Here is a 25,927-nt window from a genome sequence, read left to right on the forward strand (position 1 = left end):
GAAATGATGGTTTTATAATATGGCATAATGTTTTTACTTAGACTTCACTGCAATAAAATCAGTTAAAAATAAAATGATGCACCTATGAAATAGAACCAGACAATGTGCCTTTAAGTCAAATAACTTATTTTTCTACATCAGGAATTATATTAAACTTTAACAGAAGTCTATAATGAAATATTTTTTTCCCTTTTTGTTTAAAAACTTTAAATTTTATTTAAAGGTGAACTGAAATGATTTTTAAAAATTAACTATAAAAACCTATATTACGAACAGAATAATTATAAGAAATTTGAAAGGCTTTTAGTTATCTGCCAAGACTTGAGATTAGGGATCTCTATTGATCCTGCAACAATCACTGACATCACCAAAACTTAGAGGGAAACAGGGAATTAATTTCCTTTCTTCCCTTGGGACAGGTGTCATGAGTTGTAGCAGGAGAATCAGAGAACCCTCACCTCAGTTCTTGGTATACAAGTACAGTAACTCCCCACTTAACGTCCTCTTGGTTAACGTTGTTTTGATCTTACGTCCCTGTTCAATTACAGAACATGCTCCATTTAAAGTTGTGCAATGCTTCGCTATAACATCGTTTGGCTACCTGCTTTGTTCACAGCTGGCAGCCCCTCTATCAGCTCCCCCCAGCGCCTCCCATCCGCCAGCATACTCCGTGGATAACGCCTTCCTCCTCCTCCCCCCACCTCCTGCCTGCGGCAATCAACTGGCTTGCGGTGTTCAGGAGGGAGGGAGGGGGAGCATGCGTGCTCTGTCCTCGCTCCTCCCCCCTCCCTCCTGAATGCTGCAAGCCAGCTGATTGCCGCAGGCAGGAGCCAGGGGTGGGGAGAGAAGGGGAAGGAGCGAGGACGCGGTGTGCGGAGTAAAGGAGGGTGGGGGAGAAAGAAGAGGCAGGTTAAGGGTGGGGGTTTGAGGGAAGGGGTGGCATGGGCAGGCCAAGGGTTGAGTCCCCTGCCCCTGGTGCTTGCAGAGTAGGGGAAGCTGCCACTGCTGCTGCGCAACGTGCTTCTCCTAGCCTACAGCATCTTCAGCCTCCTTGCCTGCCTCATTGTCTCCAGTGCCAGTGGGCTGTGCCTGTGTGGGGTAAGGCGGGGGGCACCTCCCAACTATAGTACTGTACTGTATGGCAAAAAAAAAAAATTTCCCTGAAACCTAACCCCCTCATTTACATACATTCTTATGGGGAAATTGAATTCGCTTAACATCGTTTCACTTAAAGTTGCATTTTACAGGAACATAACTACAACGTTAAGTTAGGAGTTCTGTAAAGGAGGAAATTATTGTCTTTTTTTCCTTTTTATTTAAACTGTATAACACTTTAAAAAAACCTAAGATCCTACATCACTAAGAGACTAAATGTGCAACTTAGTTTTTAAAAAGCAGTTCAGTCCACCTTTAAACTGATCTGCTGAATGCTACATATGAGATATACTGTACAGATAATATTACTATTATTTTCTGTTGAAAGTCTCTAAGATGGTTACAAAGGGACAGAGGGGATGCAGTATAAAAATAAAAGTTTAAAGTTCTATAGTTTTTTTTAAGTAATCCTGTTTTCGTCGAGAGAATACACACTGAATACATTAACATTAGTTTCATGAATGTTAAACCAAAGCAAATGATTTTGTTTAAAGCAATATGTGATATAGCTTTAAATCAATTCCTCATCTTCTAAAGCAAAAATTTTGACACACTGTACATAAAGGTAGCTATTCAAGCACAGAAACGCCTCATCTTGTTTTAAACTTATTTACAAATGCAGACAGATCCTTAATGTTCAGAACTGTTTGCTAACTCTCTGCTGCTGTATGCCTCAGATCCAGTTACTTCTCCTTTGACCTTTCCCTAACTCTCTTCCTTCCTTCCTTTTCCTCTTCTCTGGATTGTCTCCACTTACTGATAGATCCAAAATAGTGCAGCTTGATTTCTTACAACTACTTCAAGCTCTTTAACATCCTCCACCAATAGGAGTTTTATGCCCATAGCCTGCTTGACATTCAGTCACAGCCACACATTTCAAAAGTCTCATATCCTCTACCGTCTGATGCTTCTAATTCATTTTATAGTTGAACCATGGACCAAACCAGTATTCATCCTGGTCTGATCTTTGTGCTCAATACCCCCACACTGCTTACTTCTAATTATTTGTCGTATTCTAATATGACAAGTGGACCATTACTAAAAAAATTTTCATGTCAATAGCAGGATTCCTCATCACCTTAGGCTTTGAAACCTGGATAGCAGCACTCACCTAGTATCTGTATTTACAAGGTATTTTAGTAGCTGCCCTTTCCCACGGTAACAATTTTTGGCTTAGAAATCAATAAATCTGGGTTCTAGTTCTAGCTCTGCCATTTGACTGCATGTGCCGTTGGGCAAGTCACTCAGCCTGCATGTGACTCAGTTTCCTCCTCTTTAAAAGGGGATATGTAAATACTTACTATCCCCATTTCAAAAAGGTCATCAAGAGACACTTAATCAATTAGAGCTTGAGATCGTTGAATGCAAGGTGTTCGAGAAGTGCCAAATATTATTGCTTTACATCTTGAGAGATTTATGAGCAAGTTCACTAACGACTTTAACCTTCAGCGATTCTTATTCCAAGCTGCCTAACGGACACTTCATATGTAAAAATGCTGAAAGGAGAACATTACCAGCACACATCATCTGTTTTCTCCCTATTTACAGTCCATCCTCTCTGCAATGGGAGAGGATTGGCACTTACTATGAAGACTGAACAGGTGGACTGACATACTGTAATCCTGTTAAACTCCTTTCCAAATGTTACAGTGCCATGCCTTTTGTTGTTCTGACTGTTTCTCATTAGTAACAGTCTGCATATGGCACAGAGTCTCAGTTCCATCTTAGTGGTCTGGAGCTCTGTGTAAAAAAAAAAAAAACATGCTTCTTTAAAACTTATCTGTGAACCCTTCCCTCCCTCCTTAGTAGTTTGCTGATTTGTGCTCGCTTGCTCTTTCCACAGTCATTTGGAAAATGAACAACTGATTCTGTCTTTGACAATCTGGCTTGCCAACTGCTTGTTCTGAAGTTATATTTCCCTCCATCTTTCCTCACTCTTACAAGGATGAGCCAAAGAAAAAAACCCATAACAAAAACCAGTATTTTAGTTAAAAGACGGATGAAGTAATTTGAACAATCCAATATTTGTTAATGTAGAGGAGTAGGGAAAGGTATTGTCTCGTACCAATCTTGTAGCACTTAAACACATCACTACAAACAGATCTCAGATAACTGGATGTCAATATATGTGCATTAAATCTCTTCTGGGTGGTCTTGAATGCTTCAGCATCTTAAATATGACAAAGACTATGTGACAAAGCATAAACCCTATCAATCCAAACGAGAAACATCATGTCATCCTGTAGATATACAATGCCAACAACATAGTAAAAATATCAATAAAAAGCATTTGCAGTTTCTCTCTTTTCTAAACAATGCTTCACACCTTTTTTCAATCAGAACACAAAAAATGTATCCGTGAAACACTGTCAAACTGGGAGGACGTATCTAATGGGGACTTGCGGGAGTCTGTCCTGGGTCCAGTACTATTCAATATTTCATGAATGACTTGTGGAGAATTAGTTTATAAAATTTGCAGATAACACCAAACTGGGAGGAGCTGCAAGCACCTTGGAGGACAGAATTAGAATTTAAAATGACCTTGACAAATTGGAGAACTGGTGTGAATTCAACAAGATTAACGTCAATAAAGACAAGTGAAAAGTATTTCATTTAGGAAGGAAAAATCAAATGAACAGCTACAAAATGGGGAACTGACTAGGCAGTAGTACTGTCAAAAAGGATGTGCAGGTTATAATGGATCACAAATTGAATATGAGCCAACAATGGCTAATATCATTCTAGGGTGTATTATGTAAGACATGGGAGGTAACTGTCCTGCACTACTTGGCTCTGGTGAGGCCTCAGCTGCAGTCCTGTGTCCAGTTCTGGGTGCCACACTCTAACAAAGATGTGGATAAATTGGAGAGAGTCCAGAAGAGAGTGACAACAATTATAAAAGGATGTTAAAAACCTGATTTATGAGGAAGGGATAAAAAACAAACGTTGGCATGTTTAGTCTTGAGCAAAGATGACAGAGAGGACTTTATAAGTCTTTAAATATGTTAAGGGCTGTTATAAAGAGGATGGTGATCAATCGTTCTACACGCTCACTGCAGATAGGACAAGTAGTAATGGGCTTAATCTGCAGCAAGATTTTGGATAGAAAGTTTTTCCTAATAGCTAACTATAAGGATAGTTGAGCTCTAGAATAGGCTTCCAAGGGAGGTTGTGGAGTCCCCATCATTAGAGGTTTTTAGAACAGGTTAGACAAACACCTGTCAGGGATGGCCTAGGTTTACTTGGTCCTGCCTCAACACTAGGGGATGGACTAGATCACTTCTTGAGGTCTCTTCCAGTCCTATATTTCTACAAATTTATGTCGCAGCTTGAACATGCATTAATATTTATAGCTGGAAAATAAAAGGAAAAAATTACAAGTGCCTGGGAATTTAATATAGTGGAAAAAATCAAAGATTTACAGGAATAAAATTTGAGTTGTGCAGAAACCCATCCCATCCCACTATACAGTTGGACAAAATATTTCTAAAAATTAAAAACATACAGCATCTGCTGCACATCACTTTAAATTAAATTTCTTACCCCTGAAGAAATTTAAGCAGCATTAAATTACATACAGAAAATACTGCAAGAAATGTGCTTACTTGACAAGCTAGATCACTAAAATGCTACTCTCTAGTAAACAGTTTAAGGAGACAAGCCAGGGGTTCTCAAACTTTTTTTTGCTGGGACCCGCCTTTGAAAATATTTCAGGCTGACAACCTCCGCCCCCATACCATTCCACTCTTACTTCTGTCTTCAGAGTTGGGTGCCCGGCCAGCAGCTGCCACTCTCATGACCCCCCTACAATAGTCTTGCCATGACTCCCTTTTGGGTCGGGATCCCCCAGGGGAGAAACACTGAGATAAACTAACCAGTCAACTGCTAGTTCCTCTCACAGGGGACTGAGGTCCAAATTCATTCCTGTATTAACTCTTGTGAAGTCAGTGGAATAATGTCAAGGACTAAATTGGCCCTGAATGCCTAACTTACTCAGCCATTCATTTTCTCTCCCACATTTTCCATATAAACCACGTCACTATATTTCTTCCAGGACCTAAAACCAGAGACAGAAATCTATTTCTATTTGAGACATAGTTATTAGAGCACTGGCTTAACAATATAAGAACACATTTAAATTAAAAGAAGCCAAATTTTAAAATTATATCTGAAATATTTAGAGATTAGGAACTCACACTGAAACTGCTCCTCACAGCAGGGAGCTGTCACTCAGTCAGCATTCCCACTTTAAATCAATAGAAGTTTTACTTGAGTAAGGACTGTCGGATTAAGCCCTGACTGTAATAATGTTAATTCTATTTTCTTCCCATACTCTTTTTTACTATGTTTAACCACTTCCTTCCAATACAACCCTGAAAAACACCATTTGGAACCATATCCCTACAGTACAACCCAATCTCAAGCTGCAGGCACCATTCCGAAGTGGGATCACAAAACCTAGGACCCAGCCTTTAGACCTTAGCTAATGCTGCTCACAACCAGCAATAGTGTTAACAATACCAACCCACCCCACGCAGCAGTGTTTTCCAAACTTTTGAAAGCTGAGTCCCCACTTCAGGAAAATGAAACCAATCACACCCCTTGCACCCTGGCAGATGTGTTGTTAAAGGCATATGTGTTTTAATTTACACAACTTCTGTGCACTCTCTCACCTATGGCTAGTATTTCATGCACATTCCCCCTTACTTTGAGAAACACTAATATAGTGTAATTCATTATGTGATGGTTCCTCTCCTTTCTCACGTGTTTTGAAGAGCAGTGAAATAACTAACAATAGTCATATTTGAAGTACCATCATCTGTATCCAAATTAGTACCCATTGAAGTGAATAGGGAAGTTTACACTTCAGAGCTACTGTTTCAGGCTCTCGCAAACCCAGGCAGAGGCTTCTGCATTGTTTACACTCATCTCATACTTCGAAGGTTCTCTTTGCAACCATAATAGCTATAAAGACTTACTGTTTTCAAAATGAAAACAGAGACTCGAGAGAACAACAGAGATCTGTCTGTGCCCCCAGGATAGTCCTTTGTACCCACCCCTAAAGGAAGGGAAATAACCCGCTGTATGGGAAACACTATCCCACAGAATCTTAGTGCGTTTCCTCTACAGACCAAGATTTGGAGACAAAAGCTCCACACCACTGAATCATTTTTAAGAGATTTCTTAAGGCAGTGAACAGTAAATGAAAACCTCTAGAGCATTAGCTTTAAAGAGAGATACTAGTTTCCAGAATGTGTAGTGTGGGTATACCATCTCATGCCACTAACAGATATCAATAAAGCCTGAAACATATAAATAGTTGAAAAGTAAATGCCAGTCTTACAAATCAAATCAGCATGGGAAATTAACTGAATACTGCACGTACCTCTGGCAAAATGAACTGTTCTACAGGTTTGTACCACAATCTGTTAACTTGCACTCCACAGCTAGGTGGGCTAAAGCGAGCACTGAAGAGAGCTTCCTGTGTGCAAAATAAAGAAAGGCAAACAAAAATAAGAAACTTACATTCTTAAATCACTAGGCCTGTAAAAACAATGCTAGCCTACGTTATCTTAATTCGTTCACAATAGAAAGGACAAACCTCTTAAAGCAACCCCTAACATTTTTTGTTTTAAACAATGTTAACTATTTTTCATGCAGAAATAGCCCTTAAAACCAAACAATATTTTGTTTTGAATTCCCCCACATACATATACACACCGAATATAGGGCTCCTGAGAAGTGCTGAACTGACAACTCTGCAGAAGTTACCCCCTGCAGCTCCCAGCCGTTGTGGGCGCCGGCGGGACCCTACAGCTCCCAGACACCTGCGGGCTGAAATCACGGAGGTCTTCGGAAGTCACAGATTCCATGACTTCCGTGACAAAATCATAGCCTTAGTTATAGGAAGCATTTGATACGAACCTATGAGAAATCCACAGAGTTTATAAAATCTACGTGTCATCATAGAGTTTAGGAAGCCTTTATACCATCAGACTATAACAGCATCATTAGAATCCATTGAGAAGAAAAAGGTAACCTTTAAAAGATGGCAGGCCAATGGCTTGTGCAGTGATAAGATGGCGTATATGGAGGGGAAAAAAGGAGGCCCAAAGAAGTCTTGCAACGACTACAGATCTTGCCTGTGATGAGCTATATAACTACTAGGAGGATATGAAGGAGAAAATACAAGCTGGAAACTCGCTAAGGCAAGAGAAGAAAATGATGAAAGATGTGAACGAGTTTGCTTATATTAGAAATTAGCAATCAGCAAAGTCTGAAGAGATTATTTTGAAGAAGGAAAAAAAAAAAAAAAGATGAATGAGGAGAACCCAAGACAGGAACTCACAACATTTAGGCTGAACCAGGCATGACAGGTTGCACATAGGAAGAAGAGATTATACAAGCATTATGAAAATTAGAAAGGAGAAAGAACCTGGGCTTGATAAAGTACCAGTGAATGCGCTGAAGTCGATGGGAAGGGAAGGCGTCATGTATTTTACAAGTCTGTTCAATGATATTCTTAAGAAAGAGAAAATGTCAGATGAATGATGTAAAAACTTGGTAGTACCCATTTTTAAACAGAAAGGAGATATTACACTGTATACTAATTATCATCCAATTAAGCTGATGCACATGCTATGAAGGCATAGAAGATTACTGAAAAGTAACTGCATGGAATAGTTGAAATTTGGAAGGGTCAGTATGGATTTATGCCGGGAAGGAGTATCACTGATGCCATATTTTTGCTGTATGAATCTTCCTGGAGAAGTTCAGATAAAAGAGATAGCTACTTGGTATAGCCTTTGTGGACTTGGAGAAGGAGTTTGCTCATGTACCAAGATAATTAGTTTGGTGGAATATGAGATGGAGAGGTGTGCCAGAAGGATATGTCCATTTTCTCCAGGATATGTATGACAGAGTGACTACTGTAGTCAAAGCCAAATGGGGCTACCCAACAGAGAATTTTCAGTAAATGTGGCCCATATCAGGAATCAGCACTGAGCCCTTTTTTGTTTGCAGCTGTCATGAATGTGACAAGTGATAATATGCAAAGGGAGCTGCCTCAGAATACGCTGTTCCTGAATGACTTAGTGATATGTGCGCAAGATTGTGACGCCCTGCAAACGAAGGGTGGCAACACAGTTGGGAGCAGGCAGGACACAGAACACTGGTAAAGACTGAGGTTTTGATCAATGAAGGAGAAGGACCTTTAAAGAGAAGGACCAATAAAGGATATTACAGGTAGAGATCTTAGAAGAGTGAAAGAATTTAAATACCTATAATCAATGAATGGTTGCTGGTAGTGGTGCCCTCCTGAGTGATGCCCAGCATCGTACTAAAGCTGCTTGGTGCAAATGGTGGGAGCTGACCCAAGTTCTCTGTGATAAAAAGATACCAATAAAGTTAAAAGGTAGACTGTAGAAAACTGTAATTTGACCCATCCTAATGTACCAGAGACTTGACCAGCCACAAGAAATCAGTTTGCTCTCCACTACAGAAATGAAGATGTTGAGATAGTCAAATGGTTGGAGACTCTATGGTAGGAAACAAAATAAGGTTGAGAGGGCCTAATGTTGGTTGCCCATCTGAAGACAAGTTGAGGGAGGCTAGACTACTTTGGTATGGGTTATATTGGTAGAATGGCCCTTGAAATGACCATGGATGGAAGACAACCAAGGAGGAGGGCAAAGACTCAGTACAAGGACCAGATATCAGAGGACCTTAGAGAGACCAATTTACATAACAGACAGGCATACAATCATGGGTTTTGGAAGAAGGCTATAAAAGTTGCTGACCCAGAACAGGGAAGTGGAAATAAAGACGATGACAATGACTACAGATGACCCAAAGTTTTGAGTCTATAACAGAGCTGAAAAACTACATAATTATACTGGTTATGTGCTAAATGATAACAGTGTGCAACAACTTCTAGATGTCTAGATAGAGAGTGGATCAGACTATAGAACAAGAATTACTAGCTTAACTTTATTTCCTTACTTTTAAACGTTCAAAGGGTGGTGGTTTTTGTTTGAACACATAAGTCTTTAAGTTATCGATAAACTTTTATAACCTCAATTTCAACTAAAACTGTTTTGTCTTGGAATTACAAGGAACATTTAATCAAGAAGCATTTCTATTAACCCACACATTACTAATCTAAAAAAGTAGTCTACAGTTGTACAGAATAAATAATATTTTAATATTAAAAGTTTGTAAATCACCGTTTTTCACATTCACCAGATGACAAATGTGAAATAGGAAAGATTTATAGTTATTCATCTGACAGTTCTTAAGAGTGCAGTGGGAAAGAAAACTCTCTTTTATTAGTGTAGGATAGGTGAAATCATTAATTTGCTAGGCCATTAACACACATCTCATTCTGCAGGAATTCAATCCACGATAGAAAGAAAAAATGTGCTTTAGCCCTCTTCGGTAAGATAACTATAATACTGTACCTCCTGTTCGGCCTGGTATAGTTTTACAGTGATATTCCTCTGGAATCCCACACCATCAGCATCATAGAATACCCCAAGACTGGTAATGACAATGGGGTATAGAACTCGGAAGTTCACACTGACAATGCGGTCTTCAGAAAGTACTGAAGGCGTATCTTCAGGGAGACTGAATGCTTCGATTTCTTGATTCAAAACTATTTTAAAAAAGGAATGAGGATTATACCGGCAATGTGAGTAGATTTATCGTTCTGGAATTGTGTATACATGGGAATGTCTGATGAATAATTTGCATGGCTGGCAAAGCGTACAAAGGTAATCAAATTCCAGATGAAAGATGACTGACTGCACAATGCTGTAAGGAGACACTTAGAATGATTTAGTAGCCTGCTGGTTACCAGCAACTGTAAGTCAGTGCTTGAGCATGTACAGACCGCTGAATGGAAGTGCGCACACACACTTATATATAACACCTTGCTCTGCTTAATGAGAACAGCTGTTTTATTCCATCTGATTTATCCTTGGGAGGCTGAATGGCAACGACTGCTGCTTAACTGGAACCAAATTAGCAGAAGTGGCATTTAAAGTGACTCATTCCAAAAGGGCCAAGTGGTTTTTACCAGGAGTTAGGATCATAGTTGTGAAATTCTAATACAATAGTTGCAAAATAAATATTCAAAGGAGGAAAATGAAAATGAAAGGCAGGAAATATAATTTTAGTTATGTATTTTATTGAGGACAGTGTGTCAGAAAATACTTGAAATGAAACTTATATTTTAAACAATTGCCTCTTCTCCTAAGAACAGATTCTGCAAACACTATCAGATGTAGTACTCACTTCAGTAGAAGTGGCCTCACATGGTCTTGTGGCCAAGACACTGGACCTGGATGATCTGGGTTAAGTTCTCAGCTCTAATGCAACACAGACTTGTGCAAACTTGAACAAGTCATTTAATGCTCTCTGACTCAGTTCCCCGTCTGTAAGGTGGGGACAATAGCCCCTACATAACAGAGATATTGAAAAAGTAAATTTATTGGGGGAGATTTTCAAAGGCACAAAGGATGTCCAACTCCAGTGAAAGTCAATGGTCTGGCCCTTTGTGCCTGGGAAAATCTCCCCCATTAATGTCTGCATGTGGTGCTCAGAGGTGGGCTATATAAGTGCCTACATAGAGAGCAAGTCCAGTAGTATTTGCAGGATTGGGCCCTTATCTGGGACAGCCACTAAACCATCAGTGTGTCACAACAAAGAGGATTCTGTTTAATATGATATAATAGTTTAAAAGATTATCATTCATACCTGGGTTAGTGATGTTCAGAAGTTTGCAGGAGTAAGGATCTTCTCTGTCCTCCACCGGCACACCACATCCATGTGCACCTATTATAAACTTCACAAGGACACTAAAATAATTTGTTTTTATTAACACCAGTAATTTATTTTCATCTTCAACATGCTAATTTCAATGCAAAGATCTGTCCTTCCATAGTTTGAGCGTTCTGATCACCTTAAACATTAGTCACAAAGCCTTTTAATAGTGATTTTGTTTATTTGGAGTTTGACAGAAGAATAAATGTTATTTAAAACTGAACTTGGCTAATAAGAACATTGTGCTTAGACATCCTATTCTTGATCATCTATTTATTTTAGTAAGTTAGCTGCACTAATCTCCTATGAAACACTGTATTGATACACACAAACAGCTAGGTTCTGTTATTTTAAGAGGATTAGTAGTTCATTTTAAAAGGCAGTTAACTAAGAAACTATTCACATCAGGCAGAATGAGGAATTTCCTGTTATCAGTTTTTTTTATTTCTCATTTTATTAAATAATGGGACAGATCTGCAAGTTCTGTAACTATTAGAGCATCCATCTCAATTTAGACATTCCAATTGTTAGGTAGAAGCAATTCAATACAGAAAACAGAAACCTACTTCAAGGCAATTTTAAGGTTGAGAGTTCAGTTCCAAAACAGAAGGGAAATTCAAAACGTATAGTTCCCTCAGCAAACATGATCCTGCCTGTGCCCAAGTATTCTCTGCTAACTAGTATGCCACACAGAGTGGTCATGTAATGTACGCATCTCTGCAATTAAGCATAAGTTAACTTTTCTGTGAAAACCATGACTGCATTTCCTGATTTTGATGTGATTAAAACCTGACCCATGATGATGCATTAACATTGAATGTTGCTAATTTCCATCTCTGACTCAAGGTAAAACACGCAAACACCGTATGAAACTTTAATAAGGGCTCAATCCTTCAAGGTGCCAAGGACCATCTGTTCCTAGAGACCCAGAACTTCAGGGCCTATGATTTAAAGTCCCCCCAGCCTCTGTTTGTATGTGAATGATCACAACAAACATGGAAAGTGTGGTTATTGGGCTGTATACGCCCTCAAAAACAGCGCATTTCAATTAATGCACCATCAGAAACAGCCTTTTTATGAACAGAGGGTGGTACCTTGGTGCAGCTATACACAGTCAACAAAAATAGCTTGCTGCACATGCTCAGCAATACATCTTTATAATTGGTTTGTCTTGCTACCAAATTTCTCCTGACATCAAAACAGAACTAAGGTTACATGCGTGCCAATTACTACATTGTAAAATAAATCCACTTGTGTCATCCAACTACACAGAACAACACTGTGAGCATTTCTTAATGGATGAAAAACACTCTTGCACACATTCAAGTAACAAATTTTAATCACATTCAAAAAATTCATTTCAATCCAGAAGATATATTATTTTTATAAAATTTTAAGGGGAGTTAAGAATGAAAGTGCCCTGACAACCATAATAAAAGATGTTTACCAGCATGAGGCCATATTTATTTTTTCAAAATAAAGAATAAAACACAAACAACATTTACTCATTTAATTACTAGTTTCTCACCCAGCCCAAGTAATATAAATTATTTATAAAAGGTTTACCGAGGGCTCAGCGCTGGATGTTGTTTCAAGTGCTTGAACCAAGTGTTCCTTATAACACTCCGCAGCTCATGATTATGTCGAGCTGATAATACACCGACGATAACATCGTAATGTTTCAGTTCCCACTGAGGAAAGAAAGCCAGTGGACCTAGGAGTTTAAAACAACAACAATTTACTATAAAACTATAAACCCACATGTCTGAGCTGTAAACAGTAATTAAAAAAATACATCAAAAGTAAAGGTATTAACCGTCCTGAGCATTAAAAAACAGAAACAGCATTTGTCTCACATTGTTTGTCAAAAGCCTGGAAGATGCTTTCAACATGCCACAACTACCATTACAGAGCTGTGAAATTATTACTGGAGAGAACAGAGGAAATGACTGCTGGTAAACGAAAGTAACCAATTGCATGACAACTGCAAAGCAAACAAAAGAAAATCCATCTGTAGGTTGAATGATGAGAGAGAGAGAGTGTGTGTGCGCGCCTTCTGAGCAAGCTGCTCCTTGAGAGCACATCACAGCTGTTCTCCACATTTTGCATGGGCTACCAGAAACCTTCTGGGTTAAATTCAAGGTGCTGCTTACAATCTGCAAAATCCTAAATATCCTGGCCTCGGCTGCCTCATGGACTGCCTTTCCTTCTCTGACCTACCACAAAACCTGGGGCCTGGTAATTCTTGACATCGGGCTTTCACCACTACACTATATCCACTTAAGCTGAGTGCGGTCACAGAGTGTGTTAAAAGACATGTCTTTGTCCATGCTGGCTCATGGCTCCACTGCCATTTAGTTTATTGGCAGGGCCTTCCTAGTCTCTGCCCTTGTAAAGTTGTGAGAGTGGGAAAAAGAGTTAGGGGGAGGGGGCATTATCTCCCTATAGAGGTTAAATGTTTTTGCCTTGATCAGTTGTGGGCATGAGTCATCCCCAGATATACCAGCAATGGGCTTCATCATAAATGCTAGAAATAAATAACATTTAGTTCTTTCTAAGCACTGTTTCTAAAATTTAGAGATTATAAAAATGGTACTTCCTTTAAAGTGAGATTCTGACTACAGAGAAACCTGAGAAGAATGGCTAGGAGCCCACAACCAATCAGGCAGACCTTTAATATGGATCTGCACGGTTTGGTTCATCAGCCATTCTAAAGTTGAAAGAGACAGATTTATATTTAGCAGGGGTGAGGGATCACTTCCATCTCACTCTCCTTAATTTGAGACCTAAACCAAACAAACAGTTAAAATGACTGAGTGCCAGAGTTCTTTAACACAACTACGGCAAACAATACAGATAAGGTCATGTTAGACGTCTAATTTTAGGGTGTCTAAAAATATCTGCAAGTTACCCATTATAACCAGAGTACACAATGTTACGTTCCAGACTTCTATCCGCTACACCAATGCTCTCATTAAAAACTGAGAAGGAAACGTGTGTCGCAGTGACTGGACATGTGTGACCTGGGACTGAAGTGGAAGAGAAGTAAAATAAAATTTTTAAAAATCCTACGCCCATTGTGTCTCTGTAACAGACAGTTTGCAGGAAAGGCACACAGAATTAGTTTTTGAAGTAAATTTACTTCTGCAAGCTGTTTAAACATGGATGTTTCCAGCACACTTTCAATCTTCACATACCATAGGTAGAAAGTTAAGATATTAGTTTAATTAAAAGAATTTACATAACCTAGGAACTAACTCTGAAGGAGACAAAAACTCTCTCAAGACATTTTCTTTCTATACAGACTAGCATTTCTTTTCTTCCTCAGAAACCTGCATGTTTTCCACTAAAGCTGATTATTATGGCTCTTAGAACAAATAAACATACACTGCAGTTTTGGCAGGTTAAGGTTTCAGGAATGAGATTTGTTTGCTGCATATAAGTGTGTATAAATGCTCTGTCTGTAATGCCTGGTAAGTGTTAGAGGACAGAATTCCCAGCTCAAGTCAGACAATCTTTTATTGAACACTGTTTGGTTTTCCCTTATATAGGTAAATGCTGATTATCTGGAGGTTTTAGATGTCCCCATCGACATTAATATTATAATTAGAGTTTGCCAGTATTCTGTATTAGCTGGTATCTGTAAAATAGCCACCTGTCTGGTGGGACTGCAAGATCAGAAGCAGCTCCCACTTCCTCTTGTAATTCCTCCTCTTCCCCCTTCTCCTCACATATACCATCTCTTACCTGGTTCTGCTCTATTTATTTCATTATGTTTTATATATCCTTGGCAGTCTTACACACATGCCATCCAATGCAGGGCAGTATTACATATCTCATGGGAGGACTGACACTATTTGTAGCACAGACTGGCCCTGAGGCCTTGTTTACACACACGCACTTGCACTGTTAACTAATGATGCGTTCTTGAACCAGTTTAGTTGAATCACCGTAAAACAAAAGTGTAGACTCTCTTTCAGGGCCAGCTCTAGGATTTTTGCTGTCCCAAGCAGAAACAATTTTGGCCGTCGTCTCCCCCGCCCCATTTTTTTTCTTACCCCACCCCCAACCCCGCCTCAGCTCCGCCCCTTCCCCAAATCCCCAGCCCTGCCTCCTCCCCCAGGCTCTCAAGCCTAGGAGGGAGGGGGAGAAGCGGCACGCGAATCAGCTGTTTCGCGCGCCGCAGCTACTCGGAGTCTCCCCCTCCTTCCCAGGTTTGAGAGCCTGGGAGGGAGGGAGGAAGTGGGAGCAGCGGCGCGCGAATCAGCTGTTTCGCGCGCCATGGCGCGCGAGCGGCAGCAGCAGAGGTGAGCTAGGGTGGCCAGGGCACATTTTTAGGGGTGGCATTCTGGCGCCGGCCATGCTGCCCCTAAAAATGTGCCGCCCCAAGCACCAGCTTGTTTTGCTAGTGCCTAGAGCCGGCCCTGCTCTCTTTGTTTTGATTAGAGAGAGGCAAATATTAATTTAGCTTAAATCAATTTCTCTCAATTTAAGATAAACCAAAAAAGGCCACTCAAACCAAAATAAGAATGTCTACACAGGCTTGTGCACTGATTAAACTAAATTAGTTTTAAAACTGGTGAAACTCTCTCATGTGGATACAATCCCTTAACAAAGCACTTCATAGAGGCAGTCAGAGAGAGCCTTCAGAGTTAACCCGGTTGAGATGAGAAGTAGCAGGTCCTTTTCTCTTTTGTTTCACGCTGTCTGTAAATTTAGTAAAACAGCACCGCATCAATACTTTCAGAAAGTTGCCTTCTCAGTCATAAGGGAGAGTCACCTTTTTTTTTTTTTTAAATGAAAACATATTTTGCTGAAATTGATAAATAAGTCCCTTGTTTGGCAGGCAAAGCTTCCTATTTACTACTGGTAAGTGGGAAAGAGCATTTATTACGCTCTAATGGAAAGGGTAACAGTTTGTCTTTAAACTAATATAAAGAATAAATAAAGCTAAAGGTACAGAAAAAGATATTAACCTATGATGAACCAGTCAGGAAGCAAGAGCATTGCAGACATGTGATCTGCAGCAAAAGTTCAGAAAAAAAAAACTATTAGTGACCTCTGAGTCAATCATAGTGAAGTATTTATACATGCAATCATTTTATTTTTAGCTCAGAAGTGAACTTACAGCATCATCAGACAACTGTTTCCATGCATTCACAAGTTTTCTTTATGCATGTAACAGCAGCCTCCGATGTTGTCTCTATTGTTTATCTTATTATTAATTACTACTTATAATATGCTATTCTTACCTTATACTGATTATGTAACTATCTGTTTACAACTTGCAGTTTCTAAAAAGCTTAAACACAAGAAATTAATCATTGTGGTTTGAGGGCAGGGCTGGAAGCCAGGTCTCTGGATTTCTAATCCTGGCTGTGTCACTGACTCACTATGCCCCTGAGCAAGGGACACTCTGTTGCTCAGTTTTCACACCTGTAAAATGGAGAAAATACTTACCTATCTTATTGGAGCAGTGTGAATACCAATTAGTTAATGACTATGAAGTGCTCCGAAGATGTAAAGCACAATAAAAAAATCATAAAACATTATAGTAACTGAGATAGTGGGGGCGGGCTAAGAAGAAAGGAACGTTTTTTTGGTATGTTGGTCTCGGAGTCATTAGAAATCGAGGTTCAGAACTGTCCTAAGACTGAATCTCTCAGACACAGTATGGAGCCTTAGGCTTCTCAGTGAATCCTTGCAAGTCTTCCCCCCCTGCAATTCCCATGCTACATTCTTTTGGCACAAAACACTTACAGTACTTTCCCTTTGCTCTTTTGCCTAACCCAGTTAACTCATGGCAATAAGTGCAGTAAAATAAAACAGGCAGCTGCACTCACAGCTGCTAGGCTGTGTTATATAGTTGCCATCCAGAGAACCCCTTGTAAAAATGTGTACTGCTGAGCTGAGTCAGGCCACCACAGTAGGGGTTACATACTGGAAGGCAGTACGTTGGCCCCAACCAGATTTCAACAACCTCCATTGTAGATTAATTTTATTACTACTTTCTTTAGGAGACTATATGCCTCCTATTCACAGTGTCACACTCAGTGGCTAAATACAGACTTACTGCCATTATCACCAGGGGAAAGGACAAAAGATTCCAGTGCTAGTTGTCTGCCCCTTACTGATTTTTTTCTTTTTTTTTTTTTAATAATAAAGGGATGGACTCAAAAGATTCTGAGAACTGAGTAGCCAAGACAAAAGATTCCAGGGATACCATTAACTTCCAAACCAAAAGTAGTTTCGGGTACTACTGCATGCAACTGCATTTTCTTATTTTTTACATGATTTACTCTCCCACGGGCTGTGGTAGCTGTGTACAAGAATCAAACAAACTGAGTATACAGAGAAACTCATTATTCACAAAGTGCTGACAAATGGACAAAATGAACAAACTGGAAAAAGCAGAGAAAGACATTCTCTCTCTCTCCCCAATCTTTTTCATTTATAGTAATCTTAGAATTTACCTGCTTTAGGGATTTCTTCAGTGATGTAGTTATAGGGTGACCAGATGTCCCGATTTTATAGGGACAGTCCCGATTTTTGGGTCTTTTTCTTATATAGGCTCCTATTACCCCACATCCCCTGTCCCGATTTTTCACACTTGCTGTCTGGTCACCCTATGTAGCTACACCAATGTAACCCCCCGTGTAAGTGCCAAGCACTGGTGCCATTTACCCCAAACTGAGGGTAAGTCTACAGTATGAAATTAATTCGAAGTTATTTTATTCAAATTTCCAGAGACTGGGATATGTTACATGGGTGTAGGCTCCACTTTATGTTGGCGCAGCACATCTACACTGGAGGTTTGCACTCACATAGCTGCACCAGTACAAAAATCCCTGATGGAGGTAAGTCCTTAGATGTTACTTACAGCTTCAGTAAGCAAAACTTTTTAGACAGAAGGGAGGTTTTTATGTGGATGATACCCCTTTAAAAGAACATTCAGAGTTCTCGTAACCATCTTAGATGTAAAGAGGAGACAAAAGCACTGGAGAAGCTATTATGCTATAGCAGCTGGTAGCGTATCAGTGATGATACAGCACTCACAAACTTCTGGCAAGATCTTTTTGCCCTGAACTTGAGATCAGAGATACACTGACCGCTACCACCAGCGATGGCCATGGGGTAGGGAATGGAGATACGAAAAAAAAAAAAAAAAAGTCCTTTTTGTGAAGTCTCTTGTCAATAACACTAAACTTACAATTTGGCAGTTTAACCCATCATTACTAGTTGAGGCTGCCTTGGCCACAGAATGCCTTATCAAGACAGAGAATAAAAATTAAACTTAAAAGATTGCTACCATCTTCAGTGGCCTATTTAGGAATGAGCTGGTGGTATTGGTACAATTCCCAGAGGATGAGTCTCTCTCACAAATCAACTTCACTACAATGGTACTCTTGTTGGCCTTTGGCCAAGAGATGAAGGACTAAAGGGGCAGGAAGAACAAGCTATCATCCTCACCCCTAGAGTCCCTATAGGTCAAGGACACATAAGCCATTGTAGGGACACTTGTGTGGCTGCTGCCTGTGTTGTAGACAGACAATTTCGGACTCTAAGACTGTCAGCCTACTGTCCTTCAGAAGCATGTGAAAAAAAATCACTCCACAAATTATCGAGTGTTGGAGTGAGCAGTGTAACTTTTTCCTGGCCAGGATGCTTGAAAAACTTAAAATGACACTGTCAAATAAGTACTTTAGACCCAAAATGGAACACAGTTTTATGAAGTGACATTCTCCCTTTAGAATGTGGTCTTGCTCACAACTTCAGAGGTTGTTTGTATTTATTTAAACAAATTCTTTCTCCTCTAAAAAAACAAACACAGGCCATACTCACTTTCTTTCCCTCCAATATGTCACACAGAGAATAGTCCATGCGCACTGTGGCACTAATTCAGCATGAGCCTAACTAAGCAGGTGCATAATTCCATTCAAGTCAATGCCTAAAGTTAGGCACATGTTAAGTATTCTGCTGAACCAGGCCATATGATGGCCGATGGCATTATGTGCCGTTCAATATGTGGGAGCTAGAGTCGGTGCTGTATTTTTTTTTTAATTATTTGGTAGTAAAAGATTGATATTATACACACACACACACACACACACACACACACACGCAAACAATTCTAAAAGATGCCAAATGTCCAAATAAATATATGTGGAACAATGTCTCAGAGGGCATTTCAGCAAAGGCGTACCTTGTAAAATTTAATGTATGTTCCCTTCTTTAGGAGACACTGAAGTTCCTCAATAAGCAACTTCTCACTCTGTTAGACATGGCACCACTGGCAGAGGCTATCAACTGAACACATGTTTAGCACTGAGTCTATCTGTAGGGATTAAAGCAAATTGGGGGGGGGGGGGGGACTGGTTGTAATTAACTTTTCAGAAGCTGTTTTATCTTTAGCATTTGTATAATGTATTTTATAAAATATTATGAAACTCATAAAAAGGAACACACACAGGAAATCTTAGATAATTTCTGTTTCTGAACGGTTAAAAATGGGCTTCTCTTATCCCTACCTGCAGACACCTTCTGGCCCTACCCCTGCCCAAAGCGGTATAAGTGACGTAACAAACACACAGTGCAGGCTGGTAATGTCTCGGTAGAGTGAGAAATCATTAAATTCAGGACTCCAAGAAAAAGGGAAATTGTAAAATCACATATTTGCTGCAGGGTCCTTGGATTCATGTTTTACTCAGGTTAATTTAGGAATTGTGCAGTTAATAATGAATCTGGGCTATTTTCTTTTTACAGAAGTTTCTCTTCACTTTTTAGTTTCCTCTTCAATATACATACCACAAAAAGAACTATATTTGTTGAAGAGTTTAGCACTTTCTGGTATGCTTCCAGTATAAAATAACATACAATAAAGATATACTGGATTAGATTAATCTGCGTTAGAGAAAAGTACAGATCCATCACATCTGCTGACCCCTCATTTTGTAATTAGACATACAGATCTATTTCTCCTTTCTTTCAAAATGCATGCAGGCTATCCAGCCCCAGAATAATGTGAACAACAGTTAACACAATATGCAGCTCAAGTGCTCAAGGAAACCTCCATTCAAAGAGCACAATTCTCCCCAGTGTAAATCTATTTACCACAACAGAGTAACATTAGGGTGAATTTGGCTCAGTTTGTTATGACTGATCACTATGATCATGACACCTTTGACCCATGCTAGTGACTAATTATGTGACTGCTGTGATGCCAAAGGTTAATTAAATGCCAGCACACACACCACTAATACATTTTTATGCCCCAGCTACTATAAAACACTTCTGAAATCAATTCAATTTTTGTTCATGCCAAAGCATCCAGGTGGTAAGTCAAAGGAGCAGCAGACACACAAAACAAAACAAAATTACTCAACAATAATATGCAACAGGGCTGGTTTTATCAGACAGTACCAGATCATCTTAATAATTCAAGTTTCAAAAACTGTCTTAAAAAATAAGGCCATTTCCTACTCTGTGGTATAAACCTATCACCAGTTTATTAATGTTCACAAAGCACTTTGAAGAACAAAAATCACAGAACAATAGACATCAGAAATGAAAGAAATCTCTTAGCTCATCTTTCCTCCCTCTGGCAATGCAGAAATGTTTCCTATAGTGTATGTGTTTCTAGAAGCTTTCAAGGTCTATTAAGTGCATGATCCTTTCACTTACTGCGCAAGAGTGCTCCAAAGTGCTTTCCCTAGGAAACTATTCCATACACTGAAAGATTTCATTTTTACACTTAATATCAGGGGATGTTTCCTATGTTTTTCTTTGCTCAGGTTCACTGCTTTATTCTATATGTTACTGTTAAACAAGCCCTGCACAATTCAGAATAACATCTGGAAAGAGAGAATATTGTGCACTTGCTTGACTACTAAAGGCCTGATCCTGCTAGAACTTATTATCTGACACAGTGCGAGTAGTCAGTCACATGGACTACTTGCTATGGTGAGCATAAAGGATAGTAATAGAAATGTCTGCAGGACTGAGACCCCAAAATAGCACTACATTAACACCAAAATCATCATCATTACGACACTTAGGGCCAAACATTGGTCCTACTGAAGTGAATTAGAGTTTTGCTATTAGCTTGAAAGGAACTAGGATTTGTCCTGGAAGAGTAACAACTGATGCCTAGAAACGGAAATCCACAGCATGGAAACAAAAGTCACATACATATACTATATCATTTACCCTAACTGCATTTCTGAAACTGTGAATCTGCCCTTCCTGGGGAGAGTTTGACCTTTTCCCCCCAAAGGATACAAATCAGCACCAGAAATCTGAGATGCAGGAGGTGTAAAGGAATATATTTTTCTTGCTGGATCACTTCCTCAGGGAAATCAGAAAACTTCTAATAAGCACTCAATACAAATTATTAATTTTACTACAACTTGTGAAAAAAGTAGAGCAGTAAAAGTATAAATGGCCCAGCTACATGATATGGAACTATAAACAGCCTATCCTTACCCTTGTGTTTAAAATATTTTTCATCAACCCCCAAAAAGCATCTCTCTCTCTCTCTCTCTCCGAGGACACTTCTCCTAGATCATCTTTTGAAAACGTTTACATTTGGAGAGCACTGCTGAAAAGTTACTATTAAAAAGGCATTCTGGGGTTCCATGTTTACTGCCTCTCCATGAAGCCCAGATCAAATAAAAAGATTTTTTTTTCCTGACAGACAGCCCTGCAAGTTCAACCTAGGATCTGGAAAACCAAGCTGGGTTTTTTCCTGCTCATGCATCACCATCATTCAGGTTCTACATGCCAAAACAGGCCCCCATTGACACATATATAACCCTAGTGACACTGCATGTTAGACAGGTGTTACTAATTGGCTGTTGAATTTAGCGAACAATTCTACAGAAAAATGCCCAAGAAAGAATAGACTCCATCTCATTCCTTCTTAGCTGTGTAGACTCTGCCCAGCTAATAGGAGTCAGTACTAGTAAAAACATATTTTTGTTAATAAAATTAGCTACCATGACTCCAAATGACTACCATGACTCCAAGCAGATCTGCCGAGTAATAAAACACCACTTTTACTTAGTCTCTTTTCAAAACAGAACATTTCCAACAAACTATAAAACTCCATGGCAAAGTTTCAGAAACCCACTAACAGGTAGCATGGAAAGTTATTTATGGTCATCAACTTCTAACAATCACCACCAATGGAGTAATCTCATTAGTTGAGGAAAGTGCCTATTCTGACCAACAGGTATCAACATAAAGTGAAATCTACTTACACTCACCTTGATTTATTGCAAACCCATTTTATAGTAAGGACAATGCAAATCCTTATTGGTTCTGATTACACAGCAAAGTCCAAACAGCAATTCATATTATATAGCCTTGTCCTACACAACTGAAGTCAAGAGGAATTTTGTCAGTGACTTGAATGGGAGCAGGATTGGGCTCATAACTAAGTTAAGTCTGTGAAAAAACAGATTACTCTCAATGAAGAAAGTTCCATTGTACTGCCAGTAATCACTTTGCTGAATTATCATGAAGTAGCTCCAGTTTAAACATACAGGCACAAAATTGTTCTCCTGTCCTACATAATTCTTCATTGTTTTCCTATAAACCCACATTAGCTTTTCATGCACTTTTTCTTTGTAGATTATCTAATAACAAAAAGCATTCTACTGGCTCCACGCTAAACCTATATATCAAATATTTTCATGCAGGCTGCTTGGAATTTCTCAACCACAGAAATGCCCAAACAGTTGTGTGCCTAGCATGTGCTTCTTCACTCAATCAGTTAAAGTGTTATACAACATCCAACCTTGCCCTAAAAGGGGGGAAATAGTGATATTTAATGCAATGTGTTTGTATTAATAGAACTACTTCCCAAAATCATATGGGGGGGGGGGGGGGGAAAGGGAGGCTCATTGCTAGCTCTCTAAACTCAGGGGAATAAGAAGAGCTAGTCAATTTATTTCTTATATATAATCTAACCAATGGATTTTATCACTTATTTTAATTGAACTCATCATTTGTGATCAGCTCTATAGATGGCCAAATACTACTACGCAGGACATTTATATTTCAACTTCCCACATCAGTCCTCAAATTAATTATTTGCAAGTCCCCCCTGACCATTTGACCAGGTCTGCTGCTAGCAGCCCACCTCTGTGCTCTGCGGGCCTTACAACACCCCCTGGACTCTCTTTCTTTGAGAAAACTGGGAAAGGCTTAGAGGGACACATGCTATGGGAGGGAAGCGTGAACCCCGCACTCTCACCGGGCATACACCTCTGTCCCCTCCTGCCCAGCGCCCTTCCTCAGGGGAAGGTGCCTGCACCCTGAACCACCCCCACAAGTACCCGGCCCGCCTTGAGTGGGGGATGGCAGCGCCCCATCGTCTCCCCTACAAACGAAGCGTGCATGCGCCCAGTAGCCCGCCCCTTCCCCGGGGCGTGCGTCCTGCCCCTACCTGCCGGGTGCCTCCAGGGGCCGTCGAGCAGCAGCCAGAGGTGCAGCGCGACCCCGACCGCGCACGGGCACAGCAGCACCAGCCAATTTCGCATTGGCCGCCGGCTCCTTCCCCTTCCCCTTCTCCTTCCCCACCTCACCCCGCGCCGGCCTCCCCTAGCCGGGCCGGGGGCTTCCCGAGGAGGGGGCTGCCTCGCGCTCTCCCCGCAGCGCTGCGCTCCGGGCCCCCGCCGCCGACCGCTCCGCAGCTGTGCCCGGCTCGCCCCGCCTGCCTGCGGCCGCCGGGAAGTGAAGTCCCGCCCTGAGCCCAGAGAGCTGCGCCTTCCTACTACAATCCCCACAATCCCCCAGCGCCGCGCCCTGCTGCTGGGGATCCGGGGCGGCGGAGCGGCCCGTCCCCCTGCGCTGCAGCCCTCTCGCCCCAGGGAGCCGCCGCACGCGGCTGGGTGGGTAGCGAGCACCTAGAGCGTAAAGGCTCCTTCTGTGTGGGAAGATCGCCCGTGGGATTTCCTTGCTGCTGTCCAAAGCCGCGCAGCGGCACGCTTGTCACCCGCATTGTGCCTCTTTCCAAACGCCTCACATTCACAACGTGTAGCCGGCCAAGCTTTCCAGCAGCGATTATTGGAGATGGTGGGCAGGGCACCCACGTGAGAGCCGGTGCTCAGGGGATGGGCTCTATGGAGGTGGATCAAGTTGGGCACCCCAAGTCGCTAATCGCTTTTAAAAAAATCTCAGCTGGTGGCCCTGTCCTGAAGAGCTCACAGTGTGTCCACGCTGGGTTTTTAGTCCCTGGGACAAACGCATAGCGTTGACAAGATTTGTACCGGTGCGGGGTGCTCTGGGGTAAACTGCACCAGTGCAAAGCCTACCTAGGCTAGGAGTGAGGACTGGCATACCAGCATCCCTTTTCCCTATTCTGCCAAAACACCTTAAAGTGAGGGCCTGTTTTTCAAAGAAAGCGTACAAGAAATGAGAGCTTTTTTGTTTGGTTGGGTTTTTTTTAGGGGACATCATATGTCGCTTATGTTTAATGCTTGGTGCCAAATAAGCCATTTATGTATCTCACAACCAGGGGTGGCAGGTTTGTATAATTTTGGTGGTGCTCAGAATTGGTCCAAGTCCTGCCCATGGCCCCCCCACCTAAGGTTCTGGGAGGGAGTTTGGGTGCAGGAGAGGGTTTGGGGTGCAGGAGGGGTGCAGGCTCTGGTGGGGGGAGTTTGGATGCTGGGTGTGGGCTCTGGGCTGTGGTAGGGGGTTGGGGTGCAGGAGAGGGTGAGGTGCTTACCTCAGGCAGCTCCCAAAAGCGACCTGCACACCTGTCTGGCAGTGGCTCCTAGGCAGGGGGTTGGGGGGGGTCTCCACGCGCCGCTGCCCACAGGCACCATCCCCGCTGCTCCCATTGGCAGCACGGAGACACACACACCCTCAGGGCCACAACGACGTGCCAGCCACTTCTGAGAGTGGCGCAGAGCAAGGGCAGGCAGGAAGCCGCCTTAGCCCCACTGCGCTGCTGGTGTTGGCATTGGCGGCAGCGGCCAGGAGCCTCCAGGCCCTTTTAAATCATGCAGGGGCAGCAGGAAGGGCCGGGAGACACTCCGGAGGAGGCGTGTGGGGGCGGCAGGCGGGGCTGGGCGAATAACCCAGCCCAGAACATTGGTGGAGCTGGGCCCCCGGGTCCTGAATATTCCTGGAGCACGGGCACCACGGGCCCATATAACTCGCCGCCCCTGCTCACAACATACTTTTTATCTGATCATATTCTTTGTGTTGGGTAGGAATTGCTTGGATGTCAAGTGGGGATGGAGGAAAAGGGAGGGATTCAAAATATAAAACAGGTCAACTCTACTCAACCCTGACCTGGAGATGAGAAGGTAGCTCGATCTCTGTACTCCTTCAGTTCTTGGTCTCCCATGGAGAATGCTTGCTGTGGTGCTAATCAGTGCCATTGGGTTTTTTCCAGCGTAGACAACGGCTCTCAAGACAGTTAAATACCAAGGCAATAGGACATCTAAGAAGTTGTGACGTTATTGATATAATCTGGGACCATATAGATCATTGTTGCAAACAAGGTCCTGTAGTGGCATGCAAATCTTGTATAAAGGGGGTCAAATGGGGTGTCTAAGACAAGGTTATGGTTTACTGGTTATGATTATGCTGTCTATATGTGTGTATCAATTTTGTAGTTGAAGTTATAAATATTGGCTCTATACTGTCTGTATTTCAAACTTATGCTATGCTGCTGGGTGACATCCCAGACAAACTGGTGTTAGCTCTGCCTAGCCTGCTTGATGGCCCATTAAGGACCATCAGCTATACAATGGACCCATTGAGAGAAGGCAAATATGCCTTGAGACTCAGCAAAGTATGCAGGAACTTGCCCATGTGACTCCAGACTCCATTTTGCTGTAATTTTCCACAGTAAGAACAAAGAGGTGTTCTTACACCTGGAAAAGACTATATAAGGCTAATGCCTCATCTCCATCTGGTCTTCAATCCTGCTTCA

The 25,927-nt window shown here is 41.3% G+C and overlaps 1 protein-coding gene across 5 annotated transcripts in view; it reads right to left on the reverse strand.

Moving 5' to 3' along the window:
- Window positions 1-23,686, reverse strand: part of B3GALNT2 (beta-1,3-N-acetylgalactosaminyltransferase 2) — a 38,937-nt gene extending 15,251 nt beyond the window's left edge. For 4 of the 5 annotated variants that reach the window (XR_010600179.1, XR_010600178.1, XM_042848367.2 and 1 more), the window contains exons 1-5: window positions 23,426-23,562; window positions 12,544-12,691; window positions 10,912-11,012; window positions 9,615-9,808; window positions 6,542-6,637 (exon numbers count right to left, since the gene is read on the reverse strand). Coding sequence is in view for 3 of the 5 variants with exons in the window: in XM_042848367.2 (XP_042704301.1) it covers window positions 6,542-6,637; window positions 9,615-9,808; window positions 10,912-11,012; window positions 12,544-12,691; window positions 23,426-23,519 (633 nt within the window). In the remaining 2 variants the exon portion in view is untranslated. Of the gene's footprint in view, window positions 1-6,541; window positions 6,638-9,614; window positions 9,809-10,911; window positions 11,013-12,543; window positions 12,692-23,425 lie in introns of all 5 variants that reach the window. The other variant, XM_005291194.5, reaches the window with a different exon arrangement.
- Window positions 23,687-25,927: the final 2,241 nt, after the last annotated feature.

The sequence above is a fragment of the Chrysemys picta genome, chromosome 3, assembly GCF_011386835.1.
Source record: "Chrysemys picta bellii isolate R12L10 chromosome 3, ASM1138683v2, whole genome shotgun sequence".
In the NCBI taxonomy this organism is placed as follows: domain Eukaryota; kingdom Metazoa; phylum Chordata; order Testudines; family Emydidae; genus Chrysemys; species Chrysemys picta.